The following is a 23,760-nucleotide window of genomic DNA, read 5'->3' on the forward strand; positions in this document are numbered from 1 at the left end:
AATGATCTGTGAATTAAAGAATGACCTGAATGAGCAAATACAGGCAAAAATTGATCACTCCAACAAAGAGATAGGAGAGCATACATAGGTAGCAAAAGATCACTTCAAGAATGAGACAGAGACTCTGAAAAAAAAAACAGTCAGAAATCCTTGAAATTAAGAAAACAATAAACCAAATAAAAACTCAATAGAAAGCATAACCAACAGACTAAATCATTGGAAGAAAAAGTGTCAGATAATGAAGATAAAGTATACGGTCTGGAAAATAAAGTTGACCACACAGTGAAGATAGTAAGAAAGCATGAACAGAACATCCAAGAATTATGGGATAGCATCAAAAGACCAAATATAAGAGTTATTGGGATAGAGGGAGGCACAGTGTTTCAAGCCTAAGGAATGCATAATCTCTTCAATGAGATAATAAATTCCCAAGAATGAAGCATGAATTGGAAAACCGAATACAAGAGGCTTACAGGACACCAAATGTACAAAATTACAACAGATCTACATCAAGGCACATTATAATGAAAATGCCTAGCATACAGAATAAAGAAAGAATCTTAAAAGGTGCAAGAGAGAGGAATCACATATAGGGGGAGACCAATTTGTACCTCAGCAAATGTTTCAACCCAGACAGGAGAACATGGAACAACATATACCAAGCTCTGAAAGAAAATGGATGCCAACCAAGAATCTTATATCCAGCAAAATTAAGCTTTAGATTTGAGGATGAAATAAACCTTCCATGATAAACAAAAGTTAAAAGAATTTACAACTGGAAAGCCTGCACTACAGGACATCTTCGGTAAAATATTCCATGAATAGGAAATGAAAAACAATGATGAAAATCAGCAGAGGGAGGTATTACACTAAAGTAAAAACTAATCAGAGAAGATACCAAGTCAAGTTAAATACCAAAAATAAACAAAAATGACTGGGAATACAAATCATGTCTCAATAATAACCATGAATGTTAGTGACTAAACTCAGCAATCAAAAGATATACACTAGCATATTGGATAAAAAAAAAAAAAAAGACCCAACAGTATGCTGCCTCCAAGAGACTCATCTCATAGGAAAAGACAACTACTGACTGAAGGTGAAATGTTGGGTAAAATCATACCACTCACATGAACTGCGGAAGCAAGGAGGGGTTTCCATCCTCATATCAAATAAAATAGACTTCAACCTAAAGTTAATCAAAAGGGTTAAAGAAGGACACTACATACTACTCAAAAAAACCGTATGCCAACAGACATGACAATTATAAATATATATGCCCCAAACTATGGAGCATCTACATTCATTAAACAAATTCTTCTCAAGTTCAAGAGTCAAATAGACCAAAATAAATAATTAATTTTGGGTGACTTTAACTAACCTCTTTCACCACTTGATAGATCTTTCAAATAATAGCTGAACAAAGAAAGAATATAACTCAATAATACAATAAATATCTTAAGACTTAACCGACACATATAGAATATTTCATTCTTCGACAAGCAAATACACTTTCTTCTCAGCAGGACATGGATCCTTCTCTAATATAGACCATATATTACATCACAAAGCAGCTCATAGCAAATATAAAAAAGTAGAGATACTACCATGTATTCTATCAGATCATAATGGAATGAAATTAGAAATCTATGATAAAATAAGAAATAAAAGCTACTCCAACACCTGGAGACTAAATAATATGCTACTGAATGAACAATAGGTTGCATACGACATCAAGGAGGAGATTAAAAAATTTTTAGAGGTGAATGAGAATACAGATAGAACATATCAAAAATCTCTGGGACTCTATGAAGGCAGTTCTAAGAGGAAAGTTCCTTGCATGGAGTTCATTCCTTAAAAGATGAAAAAGTCAACAAATAAATGACTTAACATTATATATAAAAGCCCTAGAAAAAGAAGAACAAATCAACACCAAAAGCAGTAGAAGACAGGAAATAATTAAAACGAGAGATGAAATTGAAACCAAGGAAATAATTGAAAAATTGACAAAACAAAAAGTTGGTTCTTTGAAAAAAGAAAAAATTGACTGATCCTTAGCCATGCTAATGAATAGGAAAAGAGAGAAAACTCGAATTACTAACATACATATTAAAAAAGGAAATATCACAATAGACACTACAGAAATACAGAAGATAATTAGAAATTATTTTGAATACATGTACTCCAATAAAATAGAAAATATCAAAGGCATCAGCAAATTTCTACAGTCATCTGATTTGCTAAATTGAATCATGATGATATACACAATTTAAACAGATCAATTTTAAGTTATGAAATAGAAGACTCCATCAGAAGCTTACCAACCAAGAAAAGCCCAGGACTGGGTGGGTACACAGCCACGTTCTACAAGACCTTTAAAGAACGAATTCCAATCTCCAATTCACTTCACGAAATAGAAAAAGAGGGAGCACTTTCAAACTCATTGTATGAGGTCAATATCACCCTGATTCCAAAACCAGTCACAGACACGTTAAAAAAAGAAAACTTCAGACTGATATCTCTAATGAACATAGATGCAAAAATTCTCAATAAAATTCTGGCAAATGAAATATAAAAACATATCAAAAAGATCGTACACCACAATCAAGTGGGTTCATCCCAGGGATGCAAGGTTGGTTCAACATATGGGATCAATAAATGTAATTCATCACATCAATAGACTTACAGATAAAAACCATATGATCATCTTTAATAGATGCAGAAAAAGCTTTTGACAAAATACAGCACCGCTTCATGTTCAAAACACTAAGAAAAACAACGGATAATAGAAACATATCTCAACATCATAAAAGCTATCTATGCTAAGCCCTCAAGGCAAACATCATACTATATGGAGAAAAACTGGAAGCATTCCCTCTAAAAACTGGTACAAGACAGAGATGCACTCCTTCACCACTTCTATTTAACATAGTTCTTGAAACAGTGGCCAGAGCAATTAGATGAAAGAAATTAAAGGGATATGGATAGGTAAAGAAGAATTCAAATTAGCACTATTTGCCAACAATATGATTCTCTAACTAGAAGGCCCAAAAAAAAATCCACCAGAAAACTTCTAGAACTAGCAAATTAATTCAGTAAAGTAGGATACAAAATCAACACCCATAAATCAAAGGTATTTCTGTACATCAGTGACAAATCCTCAGAAAGAGAAACTAGGAAAACCACCTATTTACAATAGAACAAAAAAAAGAAAGAAATTTGGGAATCAATGAAAGATGTGAAAGACCTCTACAGAATAAATAAAAACTACAAAATACTACAGAAAGAAATTAAATAAGATCTTAGAAGATGGAAAGATCTACCTTGTTCTTGGATAGGCAAGAACAGGCACAATTAATATTGTCAAAATGACCATACTACCAAAAAGCATTATACAGATTTAATGCAGTTTCAATTAAAATACCGACAACATTCCTCATAGAAATAGAAAAAGCAGTCATGAAATTCATCTGGAAAAATAAGAGACCCAGAATAGCTAAAGCAATCCTTAGCTAGAAGAGTAAAGCAGGTGTCATCAATATACCAGACCTTAAACTATACTATAGAGCAACAGTAAAAGAAACAGCATGGGACTGGCACCAAAATAGACTTGTAGACCAATGGTACAGAATAGAGGACACAGAGACTAACCCACATAACTATAGTTATATTAGACAAAGGCGCCAAAAACATACATTGGAGAAAAGATACCCTCTTCAACAAATGGTGCTGGGAAAATTAGAAATCCACGTGCAACAAAATGAAATTAAACCCCTATCTTTCACCATGCACAAAACTCAACTCAAAGTAGATCGAAGACCTAGGAATTAAACCAGAGATCTTGCACCTAATAGAAGAAAAAGTAGGCCCAAATCTCCATCATGTTGGATTAGTCCCCTACTTCCTTAATAAGACTCCTATAGCACAAGAATTAAAACCAAGAATCAATAAATGAGATGGATTCAAACTAAAAAGCTTCTTCTCAGCAAAAGAAACAATCAGTGACATGAGTAGAGAACCTACAGAGTGGGAGCAAATCTTTATGACAAGCACATCAGTTAGGTACTAATCTCTAGAATATAAGCACTCAAAAGTCTTCAACACCAAAAATAATTTTAAAAAATAATCCAGTCAATAAATGGGCAAGAACCTGAACAGACACTTCTCAGAAGAGGATATACCATCAATCAACAAATATATAAAAAAAATGTTCAACATCTCTAGCAATTAGAGAAATGCAAATCCAAACTACTCTAATATTTCATCTCACTACAGTCAGAATGGCAGCTATCAAGAATACAAACAACAATAAGTTTTGGCGAGGATTTCAGGAAAAAGGCACACTCATACATTGCTGGTGGGACTGCAAGTTGGTACAGTCAATCTGAAAAGTAATATGTAGATTCCTTAGAAAACTTGGAATGGAACCACCATTTGACCCAACTATCCCACTCTTCAGTTTATACCCAAAGGACTTAAAAACAACATACCGCAGGGACACAGCCACATCAATATTTATAGCAGCACAATTCATAATAAAATAGCTAAACTGTGTAACCAACCCAGATGCCCTTCAGTAGATGAATGGATAAAGAAAATATGGTATATATACACAATGTAATATTATTCAGCATTAAAAGAGAATAAAATCATGGCATTTGCAGGTAAATGGATTCAGTTGGAGAATATAATGCTACATGAAATTAGACAATCCCAAAAAAGCAAATGCTGAATGATTTCTATGATTTAAGAATGCTGATACATAATATGCTGCAGGTGTGGGTGGTGGGGGGATTAAATGAACTCTAGATAGAGAAAAGGGGAAAAAGGGAGGGAGGGGAAGGGAGGGGACATAGGGGTAGGACAGACAGCGGAATACGATGGTCATCATTACCCTAAGTATGTGTATGAAGATATGAAGGATGTGACTCTACTTTGTATACAACCACAGATATAAAAAATTGTGCTCTATATGCATAATATGAATTGTAATGCATCCTCTTGTCATATGTAACAAATTAAAATTAAAAATAAAAAAATGAAAAAATAGAATAACAACTAAGTCATGAAATTATTATATAGAAAAAAATCGTATAGAAACATCTTTAAAAGTGGAAGTAACTGCAATAACAAGTGTTGTTGAGTATTAAATTAATTAATGTATGTAAAATATTTTTTGGTGGTACTGGGGATCTAAAATATTGAATAAATAATTATACTACTATAAGTTGTCATTGGTGGAAGTACCACCTGGCAAATAATAGGGGCTTAAAGAGCTCTTATTACTACAACTCATACAGATGATATAATTGCTTTACCAAATGTTTACTGACCAATTTATTTACAAATTTTTCAGAAATGAATGTCTTCTAGCAAATAAGTTATGCTTCTCTTATAGTCAATGATATGTTCACAGTTAAAAATGCAAAATCATTTCAGTTGTTCCTCAAAGTTAACTCAAATTTTGGCTCTTCTCTTTAGAAACAAATAGAAAAAAAAAACTGATTCCAAAATATATTTTACAACATTTAAAACTGATTTCAGACTCTTCTAGAAAACATCTACCCTAAGAGTAATAACATGTACATGATAAGAACTAGGTATTAGAGCAATTGTGAGAGAATAGGTCGATACTGACACATGGCCAATTTTTCACTGACTTGTGAAATATCAGGTTTCCTTCATTGAAATCCATACTTTTCTGCCAAAACAGTATTCTAAGGATTTTCTTTTTTTCCCTAGGGACTAATTCTTACCAGTTCTCATATTTTTTTCCACATTAATATTCAAATGCTTTTTGGCACTTGTTTGATCTTCAAGAAACTGAGATTGCACCTTTTACAGATACACATATTGGTTTGGTTGCCAAGTCTAGTAATTGCCATGTCTAGTAATCTTGTAAAATTGTGTTTCAAGGACTGGACCGTACACTGTCCCACTTAAATGAGTGAATGAAAAACTTGGCTTTGTTTTTTCATTTGGATCTTTTCCTCAGGGACCAATCATCACTTCTTCCTGGACTTCCCTTTAGGGCTTCCTGAAGCTCTTTGTTGAATCTTGATAATTCTATCCATCATCTTAATTAGCTTATAAATTCTATTTTTGTCCCCTTTTTATTCATATGGCTTAGTATATTCTATGTTGAAAATGAGAGATAGGACTCTGTTTTATTCTATGACATGATGGTATATTATTTTCCTGTGATAGTGAGAAGCAAAAACATGATCAAAAACTAAACAGTTCCAAAATTATTTTGGCTTTTAAATAGGGTGCACGTATATTATGGACAATAATATAGGTACCATTCTAAACTGAATAATTATTAAAATTTACTTGATTCTCTTATGCAAGTGTCAGGGAATTAACAGTCATTAATTAGGTTTAGTGAACAGAAAAGCCCCTGAAATTGTATAAAAAATCAGGGATATGTGTATTTCCTGGAAAGGGTTTACAGCATTTATAAGGTTCTCAAAGGGGCCTGTGAATGACATAAGTTTAAGAACTAGTGTTCTGAAAAACACTCTCTCTCTCTCTCTCTCTCTCTCACACTCTCTCTCTCACACACACACACACACACACACACACACACACACATATATATATATATATATATATATATATATATATATATAGTAAAATTGAATAATAGTAAAATATTATGTTTTAAATGTTTTTGGAAAAAATCTACAACTAATCAATTAAAAGGATGTCTTGTATTAAATAGAGCCAAAATCACTGAGAATAAAAATGAAAAGGTAGAGAGAAATTATCTCTCAAAAGAGTACATTAAAATGTAACTTATACTGGAGAAGATATAAGTCTTATAAAGAAAATACTTACTTGTTCACCACGGTGCCCTGGGAGCCCTGGATATCCTTTAAGACCCTATAAGAAAAAAGATAAAAATATAATATGAAAAGTAAACTTATATAAGTCAAATGACTAAATGTAAGTTCTATGTTTCTCTTTACTGCAACTTTTCAATTCTCTTATCAATACAAATTTAATTCTTACTAATTTATTTCTTATTAAATTTAACTTTTTATTTAATAATAACTTATATTATTAAATAGTAAATTAATTCTTATTACAATTGTTGATTCATTTTGAGTGTTGTTTGAATGATTTTTTAATCAACTAAAATCGTAGCTTAATATTTAATACAAAATAAAACACAGTATCTTTTAGAAAACATTTATACCTAGCAATGAAATTGTTAAGTTTTCTGAGGTTTTTTGTTCAGTAATGCTGAGACAAAATGCCCTAAGACATAATTTCTTATTATTGAAAAACTGGATCATATCCAGGCAGTTTCTCTAATCCACTAAATCAGTGTCATAACACTTTATCAATGAGCTAACTCAAATGAAAAAAGGCTGCTCAAAGGTTTATCAAAAACCTATACAGCCATCTAAAAAATTAGAAACAAAAAAGCAAAGTCAAATGGATAATATCTTTCTTCCTCCAGAAAGAGAAAGAAAAATGGAAAAGACAGGAAGAAGGAAATAAAAGATAACTTTAAAGCTTATCTATATGGTTTTAATCAATCATCAGAGAATTTCCCTACTGTCTCCCAGATTTTGGCTCACATAAAAGAGAAAAAAAATTCTTTTCTTTTTTTTAAATTTTTTTAGTTGTATATAAACACAATACTTTAATTTATTTATCTATCTATCTATTTATTTATTTATTTATTTTTGTGGTGCTAAGGCTTGAATCCAGTGCCTCACACATGCTGGACAAGCACTCTACCACCAAGCCACAACCCTAGGCCCAAGAAGTTCCTTTTCTTAAGCCCCTCATAGATGCACTGATGAAAAAAAAATTTTTAAAATACCATAGAATATTTAAAAGATGTAACTCAAAAGCCTGAAATAAATCATGGTTTACAAATGTCAAAAGTGTTCCATTAGCATGCAGCAGACAAGTTTTTAGAGTCACAGAATATATGGTTAAATGGAGTGAAAGAATTATTCAGGATTAATCAATGATATTTTTATTTATTTATTTATTTTAGTTGTAGATGTACACAATACCTTTATTTTATTTTATTTTATTTTAGTGGTACTGAGGATCGAACCCAGTGCCTTCTACATGTGAGGCAAGCTACAACCCCAGCCCTAATCAATGATGTTTTGTTAGAAAATATGAGCTTGAATTAATGGGTTAGAGAAGGAAAAGATGCTTTGATTAGACCATGGGTAAATGAGTAAATGAACTTATCTGAAAATTAAGGGAATGATTTCAGAAGATTTGAGATGTTAAACTTCACACTACAGTAAAATATTTAAGTAGAGAAGTCTCTTGGGAACTGTTATGGTTTCAATGTGGTTTGTCCCTGTCAAAACTCATGCTGAAAATTGATTCCCACTGTAACAGTGCTGAGAGGTGATGGGGCCTTTAAGACATGATTAGATTCTTGAGAAGGATTAATGCCTTTCTCCCAGGAGTGATTTCTCCCCCTCAAGGGACTGCAAAAACATATTCTTTTCTAACAGTATGCTTTGCCTCTTTCGCCTGCCTTTTTGCATCTCTACTTTCTACCATGAGTTGAATCAGCATGTGGCAAGCAGACACTAGCATCATGTTCTTGAACTTTCCAGCCTCCAGAATCATGAGCCAAAATAAACCTCTCTTCCTTATAAATTACTCAGTCTCAGGCATTGTTATAGCAACAAAGTGGACTAAGACAGAAACCCAAGAAAAGTAAGAAAGAGTTTGAAGGGAAAAAAGCTTATTATCTATATAGTATGAAAGTAAAAAGGAAGTAAATGAAGGAAAAAATAGAGGGAATAGGAAAAAGTATGTTCTTTGGTAGTCAGTTCCTTTGTGATTAGGCTATTAGAAAGAGATCAACAAAGTAGTAGTCATGAGAAAGAACAGAAAAAAGGAAAGGAGCTAATGAATGAACTTCACTGAGCTACTATGTGCAAGGCATTGTGTCATTTCCAAACATCTCAGTTCATCATTACAACAATACTATAAAATGAGTATTGTTCCCATTTTTACCGACAAGGAAACTGAGCTTGAAGAAATTAAATGAACTGAACAAACTCTGATAGAATAATAACATTTTTATATATTTATCAAGAATCAAGTAACCTACTTTTCGAGTTAGTTGCTTTATATGCTTCTAACAGTCTCATAATCAGATGGAACCTGTTCTTATTCTCATCAACAAGTTCAACCTCATCCACAAAAAGAAGTATACCCCATGAAATTGAAAGGAAAGGAACATTCCCCCAAAACATTCCATAAAGCCAGTATAACCCTGATGCCAAGACCAGACAAAGACTCATCTAGGAAAGAAAACTATAGATGAATATCACTGATGAACACAGATGCAAAAATTCCTAATAGAATGTTAGCAAACCACACTCAAAAACATATTAAGAAGATAATACACTGTGATTAAGTGGGCTTCATCTCAGGGATCCAAGGTTGGTTCAACATGGAAATCGATAAATGTAATTCACCAGTTCAATAGAATTAAGGACAAGAATCATATGATCAGCTGGGTGCAGTGGGGCATGCCTATAATCCCAGTGGCTTGGGAGGCTGAGGCAGGAGGATTCCAAGTTCAAAGCCAGCCTTAGCAAGAGCAAGGCACTAAGCAACTCAGTGAGACCCTGTTTCTAAATAAAATACAAAATAGGGCTGAAGATGTGGCTCAGTGGTTGAGTGCCCCTGAGTTCAATCACCAGTACCAAAAAAAAAAAAAAGGAATCATGATAATCTCAATAGATGCAGAAAAGGCCTTTGATAAAATATAGCAACCACTGAGGCTATATACAGCAAACACATAACCAACATCATATTGAGTGAAGAAAAACTGAAGGATTTTCCTCTAAAATCAGGAATAAGACAAGAATGTACATTCTAATCACTTCTATTCAAAATTGTTTTCAAAACTCTAGCAAGAGCAGTCAAACAAAAAAGTAAATTAAAGTATAGAAATCAGAAAAGAAGTCAAACTATCACTGTTGATGACCTAATCCTACATCTAGAACACCCCAAAAATTCTACCACAAGACTTCTAGAGCTGACAAATAATTTAGCAAAGTAGCAGAATACAATATCAATGCTTGCAAATCAATAGCTTTTGTATACTCCAAAATTGATACAGCTGAGAAAGAAATCAGAAAAAATAATCCCCTTCACTCTCAAAAAGAAAAAACAATTGGGAATTAAAGCTAACCAAGGAGGTGAAAGATCTCTACTATGAAAACTATAGAACACTAAGGAAAGAAATTGAAGAGGGCCTCAGAAGGTGAAATGATCTCCTGTGTCCTTGAATAGGTAGAATTAATAAAGCCAAAATGGCCATAATACCAAAAGGACATATATATTCAATACAATCCCCATCAAAATACCAATGCATTCTTCCCAAAACTAGAAAAAAACAAAACCAGTCCTAAAAATCATTTAGAGGAATATGAGACCCAGTACAGCAAAAGCAACTCTAAATAAGAAAAGTGATGCAGGAGGCAATTACAAAACAAAAACAAAGGATTTAGGGTTGTGGTAGAGTGTTTATCTAGCATGTGTGAGGCACTGGGTTCAATCCTCCACATTAAAAATCCACCACATTAAAAAAATAAATAAATGAAATAAAGGTATAACTAAAAATATTTTTTAAAAAACAGCATGGTATTGGCATCAAAATAGACATGAAGACCAATGGAATAGACTAGAAGACACAGAGACAATTCAAATTTTACAGCCTTCTCATATTAGACAAAGGTGTCAAAATATATATGTTGGAGAAAAGACAGCCTTTTTAATAAATATTGCAGGGAAAACTGCCTATCCATATGTAGAAGAATGAATTTAGATCCATATCTTTCACGCTTAACAAAAGTCAAATCAAAACGAATTGAAATTGACAAAACTAAAAGTTGGTTCTTCGAAAAAATAAATAAGATCGACAGACTCTTAGCCATGCTAATGAAGAGAAGAAGAGAGAGAACTCAAATTACTAGCATACGGGATGAAAAAGGCAATATCAAAACAGACACTTCAGAAATACAGAAGATAATTAGAAATTATTTTGAATCCTTATACTCCAACAAAATAGAAGATAGTGAAGGCATCGATAAATTTCTTAAGTCATATGATCTGCCCAGATTGAGTCAGGAGGATAGACACAACCTAAACAGACCAATATCAATTGAGGAAATAGAAGAAGCCATCAAAAGACTACCAACTAAGAAAAGCCCAGGACCGGATGGGTATACAGCAGAGTTTTACAAAACCTTTAAAGAAGAACTAATACCAATACTTTTCAAGCTATTTCAGGAAATAGAAAAAGAGGGAGAACTTCCAAACTCATTCTACGAGGCCAACATCACCCTGATTTCTAAACCAGACAAAGACACTTCAAAGAAAGAAAACTACAGACCAATATTTCTTATGAACATAGATACAAAAGTCCTCAATAAAATTCTGGCAAATCGGATACAGAAACATATCAAAAAGATCATGCATCATGATCAAGTAGGATTCATCCCTGGGATGCAAGGATGGTTCAATATACAGAAATCAATAAATGTTATTCACCACATCAATAGACTTAAAGATAAGAACCACATGATCATCTCGATAGATGCAGAAAAAGCATTCGAGAAAGTACAGCATTCCTTTATGTTCAAAACTCTAGAAAAACTAGGGATAACAGGAACATACCTCAATATTGTAAAAGCTATCTATGCTAAGCCTCAGGCTAGCATCATTCTGAACGGAGAAAAATTGAAGGCATTCCCTCTAAAATTCCCTCTAAAATCTGGAACAAGACAGGGATGCCCTCTCTCACCACTTCTGTTCAACATAGTTCTCGAAACACTGGCCAGAGCAATTAGACAGACAAAAGAAATTAAAGGCATAAAAATAGGAAAAGAAGAACTTGAATTATCACTATTTGCAAAGACATGATTCTATACCTGGCAGACCCAAAAGGGTCTACAAAGAAACTACTAGAGCTAATAAATGAATTCAGCAAAGTGGCAGGATATAAAATCAACACACATAAATCAAAGGCATTCCTGTATATCAGCAAAAAATCTTCTGAAATGGAAATGAGGACAACCACTCCATTCACAATATCCTAAAAAAAAAAAAAATACTTGGGAATCAATTTAACAAAAGAGGTGAAAGACTTATACAATGAAAACTACAGAACCCTAAAGAGAGAAATGGAAGATGGAAAAATATACCCTGTTCATGGATAGGCAGAACTAACATCATCAAAATGGCGATATTACCAAAAATTCTCTATAGGTTTAATGCAATGCCAATCAAAATCCCAACGGCATTTCTTGTAGAAATAGATAAAGCAATCATGAAATTCATATGGAAAAATAAAAGACCCAGAATAGCAAAAGCAACTCTAAGCAGGAAGTGTGAATCAGGCAGTATAGCAATACCAGACTTCAAACTATACTACAGAGCAATAGTAACAAAAACAGCATGGTACTGGTACCAAAACAGGCGGGTGGACCAAAGGTACAGAATAGAGGACACAGAGACCAATCCACAAAACTACAATTATCTTATATTTGATAAAGGGGCTAAAAGCATGCAATGGAGGAAGGATAGCATCTTCAACAAATGGTGCTGGGAAAACTGGAAATCCATATGCAACAAATGAAACTGAATCTCTTTCTCTCGCCATGCACAAAAGTTAACTCAAAATGGATCAAAGAGCTTGATATCAAATCAGAGACTGCGTCTGATAGAAGAAAAAGTTGGCTCCAATCTACATATTGTGGGGTTGGGCTCCAAATTCCTTAATAGGACACCCATAGCACAAGAGTTAATAACTAGAATCAACAAATGGGACTTACTCAAACTAAAAAGTTTTTTCTCAGCAAGAGAAACAATAAGAGAGGTAAATAGGGAGCCTACACCCTGGGAACAAATCTTTACTCCTCACACTTCATATAGAGCCCTAATATCCAGAGTATACAAAGAACTCAAAAAATTAAACAATAAGAAAACAAATAACCCAATCAACAATTGGGCCAAGGACCTGAACAGACACTTCTCAGAGGAGGACATACAATCAATCAACAAGTACATGAAAAAATGCTCACCATCTCTAGCAGTCAGAGAAATGCAAATCAAAACCACCCTAAGATACCATCTCACTCCAGTAAGATTGGCAGCCATTATGAAATCAAACAACAACAAGTGCTGGCGAGGATGTGGGGAAAAGGGTACACTTGTATATTGCTGGTGGGACTGCAAATTGGTGCAGCCAATTTGGAAAGCAGTATGGAGATTTCTTGGAAAGCTGGGAATGGAACCACCATTTGACCCAGCTATTCCCCTTCTCAGTCTATTCCCTAAAGACCTAAAAAGAGCATACTACAGGGATACTGCTACATCGATGTTCACAGCAACACAATTCACAATAGCTAGACTGTGGAACCAACCCAGATGCCCTTCAATAGATGAATGGATTAAAAAATGTGGCATTTATACACAATGGAGTATTACTCTGCACTAAAAAATGTCAAAATCATGGAATTAGAGCAGATTATGCTAAGTGAAGCTAGCCAATCCCCAAAAAACAAATGCCAAATGTCTTCTTTGATATAAGGAGAGCAACTAAGAACAGAGTAGGGTTGAAGAGCATGAGAAGAAGATTAACATTAAACAGGGACGAGAGGTGGGAGGGAAAGGGAGAGAGAAGGGAAATTGCATGGAAATGGAAGGAGACCCTCAGGGTTATACAAAATTACATACAAGAGGAAGTAAGGGGAAAGGGAAAAAAACAAGGGGGAGAAATGAATTACAGTAGGTGGGGTAGACAGAGAAGATGGAAGGGGAGGGGGGATAGTAGAGGATAGGAAAGGCAGCATAATACAACATACACTTGTATGACAATGTGTAAAACAGTGGATGTGTAACCGATGAGATTCTGCAATCTGTATATGGGGTAAAAATGGGAGTTCATAACCCACTTGAATCAAATGTGTGAAATATGATATGTCAAGAACTATCTAATGTTTTGAACAACCAATAACAAAAATTTTAAAAATAAATAAATAAATGATATTTATATCCTAAAAAAATATGAATTGAAGATTAGACCAGAAACCTTGCAACTGCTAGAAGAAAACAAAGGGTGAACACTTTATCCTACAGGTAGAGGCACTGATTTCCTCAACAAGATCCCTAAATCTCAAGAAATAAATCTCAGAATCAATAAGGGAGTGTGCCATCAAATTTAAAAGCTCTGCACAGAAAAGGAAACGAGAGTGGAGAGACATTCTACAGAATCGGAGAAATTTTTGGCTAGCTACTACTCTGACAGGGGATTGATATCTAAAATATATTAAAAAACTCAATGCCAAAAAAGTAAATAGTACAACCAATAACTGGGAAAGAGAATAAACAAACTTCTTAAAAGAAAAAAACACAAATGACCAACAAATATATGAAAAAATGTTCAGGATCTCTAGCAATTAGGGAAATGGAAATGAAAGCTACACTAATTTTAAGTCACTCCAGTTAGAATGGCACTTATTAGAAACACAAGTAATAATAAATGCTGGTGAAGATATGGGAGAAAAGATATTCTCCTATATTGTTGGTGGGAGTACAAATTAGTATAATAACTCTGGAAAGCAGTGTGGAGAGTCCTCAAAAAACTAGGAATGCAACTACCATATGACCCAGTTATTCTACTCCTTGGTATTAATTCAAAAGATCTAAAATCAGCATATTATAGCAATACAGCCACCTCAATGTTCATAGCAGCACAATTCACGATTGACAAATTATGGAATCAAAACAGATGCTTGTCAATAGATGAATGAATGAAGAAAAAAAATGGTATATAAACAAAATGAAGTTTTACTTAGCCATAAATAAGAATGAAAAAATGGCATTTGCCAGTAAATGTGTGAAAATTGAGAAAATAATGCTAAGTGAAATAGGCCAAATTTAGAAATTCAAGGATCAATGTTTTCTCTCCTATGTGGAAGCAAGAGTAAAACAAAGGACAGTAGGCAGTTGGTATGGGAATCGGATAACATAAAGACACAGGAAAGATTAACGGAGTAGAAGGAGAATGAGACTGATGAAGGAAGGGAAAGGGGAAGATAAATGGATTGAATTTAACAAAATAATATTACATTTATATACAGAGGTACCAAAGGGAATTTAACCTTCATGTATATGTAGGAGAAAGGAAGAACAGTAGGGTAGAGGAGGAAGAATGGGGGATGGAGAAGGGGAAGAAAAGTGGAAGAAGTGGGGATTAAAATCAAATTCCTTGCATGTATGATTTTGTCTAAACAAACCTAATTACTATGTACAATTATGTTATATTAATAAAAATAAAAAGAATGAAGGGAAGATGGCAGAATAGAAGAGGTTGCTTTCTAAGCTGTTCTAAGGCAAGAGACCAAGAAAGCAGATAAATAGTTTCTCAGTTACATGGATAAAAGAGGGATTTTACTGGTTTTTAATACTGTACTCTTAGAATAGCTTGGGAACTGAGAAGGTTGGATACAATAAAATAAAAAAGAAAGACTATCACCAGTGTAGGCAGCTGCTGGAGCTGATCCACCATGGGCAAAGTGGGGAGAGGGACTTTGCATTTTTGGTGGCACCATGGCAATGTCTTGGTATGGAGACACCAGAGATAAAGGACATTGAAGGACTCATCCAAAGGGTATGCTACATTATATCTTCATGCAGTAAAGTTTTCATGGAGAGCCCAGGCAGGAATGATCTTGCTGCCTGGGAATGGTGGCTGATAGCTGTGGGAGCATGTCTAGGAACCTACACATAGAAATCCAAGCTAGGTCCAAAAAATAGACATGGCAGATGCCTGCCACATGACCCAGAGTGTGCTTAGGAAACCAGAAGAAAATCATGCCAACAGTGTGTTACCTAAGGGACTATGGGTCATAAAGACCCAAGAGATCCTGGTTCTCTCCTCCACTTTGACTTTGGCAACTCATAGGATCACCTGGGGCAAGCCAGAAATTTGATTGAGCTGGCAGGTGTGACTTTGTACTTGGGGACTGAGCTCAGGAAGACAGGAAGGGCAGGTTCTGTGGATGGTGTTGGCTCCTCTACTGCATGATTCACCCAGGGAAGAATCCTGGGGTGCAGTTTCCCAGTGTGGATGAGCAGCTGCCAAGCCCTGGAGGTTCACTGATTTAAAATCATCAGACCAATCACCATTCAATGAAGCACCTGGGGCCTACCTAAACCTAAATCCCACCTTCAGTGGAGAAGACAACACTCTTCAATCCACTCTACCTTATACTGCCAAGAAAGGAAGTCAAGGATTTTTTAACACCAACAGGTAACTTGACACAAAAATAAGAAGGATTTGATAGCCTGCTGTTACCACTCTTGGTTGCAGTACATACAAGAAGAAACACAAAAAAAGACAATTGAGAACAAACAGCAAACATATATTCTTATTGGCAATTTTTCAGCACAGCAATGGAAACATATCCTAAATTTTTATCAAGAAACTTTTTTTCTTTACCTTTTATTGTTTGCTTGTGTGCTGAATGGTTCACAGACAAGTATACATATACATATTTGTCTGTCTTTCTTATTTCTATCATTTTTTGAAGGTAGTTATTTTTCCTTTCTCTGTGAAGGGTTAGTTTTTGATTAGTACATTTAGATTTTGTTTTTTGTATTATCTTCTTCTGTTCCCTTTGTTTCTATTTCTCCCTTTTCTCTTCCTAACAGCCAAATTCTATTGTAATTTCACTTGCTAATAGCACCAATTCTATTTACTGTGCCAATTACCATTGTAGATACCATATTAGGAACTAAGTATTTAGTTTAATGCTGTATATTGTTTGAATTGGTTGGAATTATCATTTCTATCCCTCCAAACTGTGATGTACTAGAAACCTTTAAGGACACTATTAGTTTATAGGTAAAAACTCTGCTAACTCAGATCCATTTGGAAAGACAGGTAGACACACAGCATGAAAAAGAAAGGGAAAAAACCATACCAAATAACCAAAATACCTCAATAAGAGAATCCACTGACACCATAATGGAGTAAATGTCAGAGAAGGAATTTATAAAGTTCATAGTTCAACTGATCCACAAGGTAAAAGATGATGTAAGGAGTAAAACCAGAGAAAAAAATACAAGTGAATGATCATTTCAATGAGGAAATAGAAATTCTGAAAAAGAAGCAATCATAAATCCTCAAAATGAAGGAATCAATAATTCAAACTAAAAATTCAATGGAAAGAATCACCAAAAGACTAGACAACTCTAAAGATAGAGTTTAAGGCAATTAAGACAAAATATGTAATCTTGAATACAAAGTTGATCATGAAAAAAAGATGTTAACAGACCAAGAACAGAATTTTCAAGAAATATGAGAAAACATGAAAAGGCCAAATATAAGATTCATAGAGATAGGAAAAGGCTCTGAAATATAAAATAAAGGAATGCACAATTGTTCAGTGCAATATATCAGAAAATTTCTCAAGCTTTAAGAATGAAATGGAAAATCAAATCAAGAGGCATACATGGCTCCAAACATAAAAATTTACAACAGACCTACAGCAACACATATTGGGACGAAAATGCCAAATACAGAGAATAAGGATAGAATTTTTAAAGCTGCAAAAGAAAAATGACAGGTCACATTTACAAGTACACCAATCTAGATTTCTGCCAATTTTTTAACCCAGACCCTAAAAGTTAGGTGGTCTTGGAAAAATACACAAAGCTCTGAAAGAAAATGGATGACAACCAAGTATATGCAGCAAAATTAGGCTTTAGAATTGAAGATAAAATAAAAATGTTCCACAATAAACAGCAGTTCATAGAATTCACAACTAGAAAGCCTACTCTAGAAAACATACTCAATAAAATATCTAATTAAGAAGATATAAAAATAAATATGAAAACTAGAAGAAATAGGAATTACACTACAATAATAGTCAAAGGAGAAATTAATACAAATTTAAAACTAGAAATAAATCAAAATGACAACAAATAAAAAAACTCTCAATAATAATATTGAATGCAAATGGTCTGAGCTCATTCATCAAAAGACAGATGAAAGAAATTAAAGGAATATGGATAGGAAAAGAAGAACTCAAATTAGCACTATTTGCCAATGATATGATTCTATAACTAGAAGACCCTAAAAGTTCTACCAGAAAACTTCTAGAACTAGCAAATGAATTCAGCAAAGTAGCAGGATACAAAATCAACACCCATAAATCAAAGGCATTTCTGGACATCAGTGACAAATCCTCAGAAAGAAAAACTAGGAAAACCACCCTATTTACAATAGCACAAAAAAAAAAAGAAAAGAAACTTGGGAATCAACGAAAGATGTAAAAAACCTCTACAGAATAAATAAAAACTACAAAATACTACAGAAAGAAATTAAATAAGATCTTAGAAGATGGAAAGATCTACCTTGTTCTTGGATAGGCAAAAATAGGCACAATTAATATTGTCAAAACGACCATACTACCAAAAAGCATTATACAGATTTAATGCAGTTCCAATTAAAATACCGACAACATTCCTCATAGAAATAGAAAAAGCAGTCATGAAATTCATCTGGAAAAATAAGAGACCCAGAATAGCTAAAGCAATCCTTAGCTAGAAGAGTAAAGCAGGTGTCATCACTATACCAGACCTTAAACTATACTATAGAGCAACAGTAAAAGAAACAGCATGGGACTGGCACCAAAATAGACTTGTAGACCAATGGTACAGAATAGAGGACACAGAGACTAACCCACATAACTACAGTTATATTAGACAAAGGCGCCAAAAACATACATTGGAAAAAAGATACCCTCTTCAACAAATGGTGCTGGGAAAATTAGAAATCCATATGCAACAAAATGAAATTAAACCCTTATCTTTCATCATAAACAAAACTCAACTCAAAGTAGATCAAAGACCTAGGAATTAAACCAGAGACCTTGCACCTAATAGAAGAAAAAATAGTCCCAAATCTCCATCATGTTGGATTAGTCCCCTACTTCCTTAATAAGACTCCTATAGCACAAGAATTAAAACCAAGAATCAATAAATGAGATGGATTCAAACTAAAAAGCTTCTTCTCAGCAAAAGAAACAATCAGTGACATGAGTAGAGAACCTACAGAATGGGAGCAAATCTTTATGACAAGCACATCAGATATATCTAGAATATAAGCACTCAAAAATCTTCAACACCAAAATTTTTAAAAAAAACAAACAAACAAATAACCCAGTTAATAAATGGGCAAGGACCTGAACAGACACTTCTCAGAAGAAGATATACAATCAATCAACAAATATATGAAAAAATGTTCAACATCTCTAGCAATTAGAGAAATGCAAATCCAAACTACTCTAAGATTTCATCTCACTACAGTCAAAATGGCAGCTATCAAGAATACAAACAACAATAAGTTTTGGCGAGGATTTCGGGAAAAAGGCACACTCATACATTGCTGGTGGGACTGCAAGTTGGTACAGTCAATCTGAAAAGCAATATGTAGATTCCTTAGAAAACTTAGGATGGAACCACCATTTGACCCAGCTATCCCACTCTTCAGTTTATACCCAAAGGACTTAAAAACAGCATACTATAGGGACACAGTTACATCAATGTTTATAGCAGCACAATTATTCACAATAGCTAAATTATGGAACCAACCCAGATGCCCTTCAATAGATGAATGAATAGGGAAATTTTGGTACACACACACACACACATACACACACTCACACACTCACACAATGGAATATTACTCAGCATTAAAAGAGAATAAAATCTTGGCATTTTTCAGGTAAATGGATGGAATTAAAGAATATAATGCTAAGTGAAGTAAGCCAATCCCAAAAAACAAAAGGCTGAGTGATTTCTTTCATATGAGGATGCTGACTCATAATGGTGATGGGGGATGGTGGGAGGAATGAAGGATAAAGGGGAGGGAGGGAGAAGGAAGAGGCACCTGGGTAGGAAAGGCGGTGGAATGCAATGGTCATCATTACCCTAAGTACATGTATGAAGAAACAAAAAAAAATTTGTGCTCTATATGTGTAATATGAAATGAATTACATTCTGCCATCATATATAACAAATTAGAACAAATAAATAATATAATTTAAAAAGACAGAGGGTGGCAGATTGGATTAGAAAACAAGACCCAACAATATGCTGTCCCAAAAAATTTTGCCTCATTAGAAATGAAATACCTAGACTGAACATGGGAGCATGGAAAAAAAAAATCACTTATTTGGATCTAATAAAGAAGATCCAAGGGGTGTCTATGACTTTCAGCCAAAATTAACCAGAAGAGACAAAGCAGGTCATTTCATACTGCTTAAGGAAATCACATTTCTAAAATAGACTATAGCTTAGGCCACAAGTAACTTCCGCAAATCACAAAAAGAAATGGAGATAATTCCTTACATCCTATCAGATCATAATAGAATGCAACTGGAAATCAATGATAAGATAAATAATAGAAGCTACTTTAACACTTAAAAACTAAATAATATGCTACTGAATGATGAATGGATAGCAGAAGAAATCAGGGGTGAAATAAAAAAAATGCTTAGAGGTAAATAAGAATAGTGACAGAACATATCAAAATCTCTGAAGCACTATGAATGCATTCCAAGAAAATAGTTCATTGCATTGACCTCATTCACTAAAAAAATAGAAAGACATCAAATAAATATTTTAACATTACATCTCAAGGCCCTAGAAAAAGAACAAATCAAAATAAAAATGAATAGAAAACGGACATAATTAAAATCAGAGCCAAAATCAATGAAATTATAATTTAATTTTTTTTTAAAAATCAACAAAACAGAAAGATGTTTACTTAAGAAAATTAACAAAACTGATAAAACCCTTAACCAAGCTAACCAAAAAGAGGAGAAAAAACTGAAACTATTAAAATACAAGATGAAAAAGGAAATATCACCAGACACCACTATAAAGGTTAATCAGAAACTTTTGAAAATTTATATTCCAATAAGGCAGAAAATCCTGAAGACATTGACACATTTGTAGAGTCATATGACTTACCAAAGTTGAACCAGGAGGATACAGAAATTTTAAGGGGCCAATTTCAAGTAAGGAAATTGAAGATGCAAGTAAAAGCCAACAAACAAAGAATGCCCAGGACTGAATGGATTCTCAGTAGAGCTCTACCAGAAATTGAAAGAAGAGCTAGTGCCAATACTCCTCAAATTATTCCATGAAGCAGAAAATGGTGTTACCCTCCCAAATACAACCTATGAAGCTAGTATTACTCTGACATAAAAACGAAAACAAGACACATCAAGGAAAGAAAACTTCAGACCAATATCCTTGATGAACACTGATGTAATATTCTTAATATTGCAATACTGGAAAATTACATAGAAAAACACATTAAAAAGATAACACACCATGAGGGTGGGTTGCATCCCAGGGATGTAAGGTTGGATCAACATACGGAAATCAATAAATGTAATTCATTCCATAAACAGACTTAAAGGCAAGAATCACATGATTATCTCAATAGATACAGAAAAATCATTTCACAAAATACAGCAACAATTCATGTTTTTAATACTAGAAAAAATAGAGATTGAAGGAACATACTCAAAATTGTAAAAAGTTATATATATGACAAACCCAAGGGCAACATCATTCCAAATGGAGGAAAACTGAAAGCATTCCCTCTGACAACAGGAACAAGACAAGGATGCCATCTTTGACCACTTCTATTCAACATAGTCTTTGAAACTCTAGCCAGAGCAATTAGGCAAAAGAGATAAATTAAAGAAATACAAATGGAAACAGAAGAGCTGTACATCTGTTTGCTGATGACATGATCCTATATTTAAAAGACTCCGAAAATTTCTAGAACTCATAAATGAATTCACCAAGCAGTAGGTTACAAAATTAACCCACGTAAATCAATTACATTCCTATATACCAATGATGAATCAGCTGTAACAGAAATCAGGAAAACTATCCCATTCATCATAGCCCCCCTGCAAAATGAAATGCCTAGGAATCAATCTAACACAAGAGGTGAAAGATCTCTACAATTAAAACTATAAAACACTAAAGAAAAAACTTGAAGATGACCACAGAAAATGAAAAGATCTTCCATATTCTTGTGTAGTCAAAATTAATATTGTCAAAATGGCTGTATTCCAAAAGCACTATGCAGATTTAATATCAATTTAATTCAATTTTGATGTCTCATCAAAATTCTAATGTTGTTATTCATGGAAATTAAAAAATCAGTCCTTATTTTCCTTTTAAAAAATAATAGGCCCAGAACAGCCAAAGTAATCATCAGTGAGAAAAGTAGAAGGCATCACAATGCCAGACCTTAAATTATACTTCAGAGCAACAGTAATAAAAACAGCATGGTATTGGCACCAAAACAGGCAAGAAGACCAAAGGTAAAGAATAGAAGACACAGAGATTAATCCACACAAATACAATTATCTCATACTAGATAAAGGTACCAAAAACATTGGAAATAATATATCTTCAACAAATGGTACTGAGAAAACTGGAAGTCCATATGTAGTAAAATAAAATTTAGCCCCTTCTCTCACCCTGCACAAAAATAAAATCAAAGTGGATCAAAGTCCTAGAAATTAGATCAAAAACATTGGCCCAACACTCCAACATGTCAGCTTATGAACTGACTACCTTAATAAGACTCTCCAGTACAAGAAGTAAAATAAATAATCAATAAATAAGATGGCATCAAACTAAAAAGCTTTCTCACATCAAAGGAAACAATAAAAACAAAGTATGTGAAGTGAGAGCCTACAGAATGTAAGAAAAATCTTTGCCGCCTATACGTCAGATAAGACATTAATTTCAAGGATATACAAAGAACTCGAAAAACTTAACACTATTAATAACAATGATAATAACAACAATAATAATAATAACCCAATCAATAAATGGGCAAATGAAGTAAACAGATACTTCTCAGAAGATGAAATACGAATGGTTAACAAATATATGGAAAAATGTTCAACATCTCTAACAAATTAACACTGAAATCATCTCACTCCAGTCAGAATAGCAATTATGAAGAATACATATAACAAAAATACTGAAGAGGACGTCGTAGGTAAAAGAGCATGGTTGTACATTGATGGTGGGACTAAAAACAAGTGCATCCAACCTGGAAAGCAGTATGGAGTTTCCTCAAAAAACTAAAAATGGAATCACCATTTGACCCAATTACCCTACTCCTTCATACATATTTAAAGGATTTGAAATCAGCTTACTATAGTGATGCAGCCATATCAATGTTTATAGCAGTACAAGTCACAATAGCTAAGCTATGTAACCAATAGCTAAGCTATGTAACCTATCTAGAAGCCCATCAATAGATGAACGGATAAAGAAATTGTAGTATATATACACAATGGAATATACTGAGCCATAAAGAAAAATGACTTTATGACATTAACCACTAAGTGGATGGATCTGAAGACTATCATACTAAGTAAAATAAGCCAATCCCCCCCAAAAAACAAAAGTCAAATAAATAAATAAATATATAAATAAATGGAAGACCAGTAGAGAAGAGAAAGGTGTATAGGGGGAAGGAGAAGGGAAGAGAAACAGGAGGCACCAAGGACTGAAACGGAGCAAATTAAATTCCATGAATGTATTATTATGTCAAAATGAATTTTATTCAGACAAAAAGAACCCAATTATTATGTGTAACTATAATGAACTAACAAAAGCATAAAAATAAGAACT

The 23,760-nt window shown here is 33.7% G+C and overlaps 1 protein-coding gene across 1 annotated transcript in view; it reads right to left on the reverse strand.

Moving 5' to 3' along the window:
* The window catches only part of Col24a1 (collagen type XXIV alpha 1 chain), a 379,962-nt gene that overhangs the window by 317,876 nt on the left and 38,326 nt on the right, over positions 1-23,760 (reverse strand). The window contains exon 7 of the mRNA XM_071618609.1: positions 6,841-6,885. Coding sequence (XP_071474710.1) covers positions 6,841-6,885 — 45 coding nt within the window. The remainder of the gene's footprint in view (positions 1-6,840; positions 6,886-23,760) is intronic.

This window comes from Marmota flaviventris, chromosome 10 (assembly GCF_047511675.1).
Source record: "Marmota flaviventris isolate mMarFla1 chromosome 10, mMarFla1.hap1, whole genome shotgun sequence".
NCBI classification, from domain to species: domain Eukaryota; kingdom Metazoa; phylum Chordata; class Mammalia; order Rodentia; family Sciuridae; genus Marmota; species Marmota flaviventris.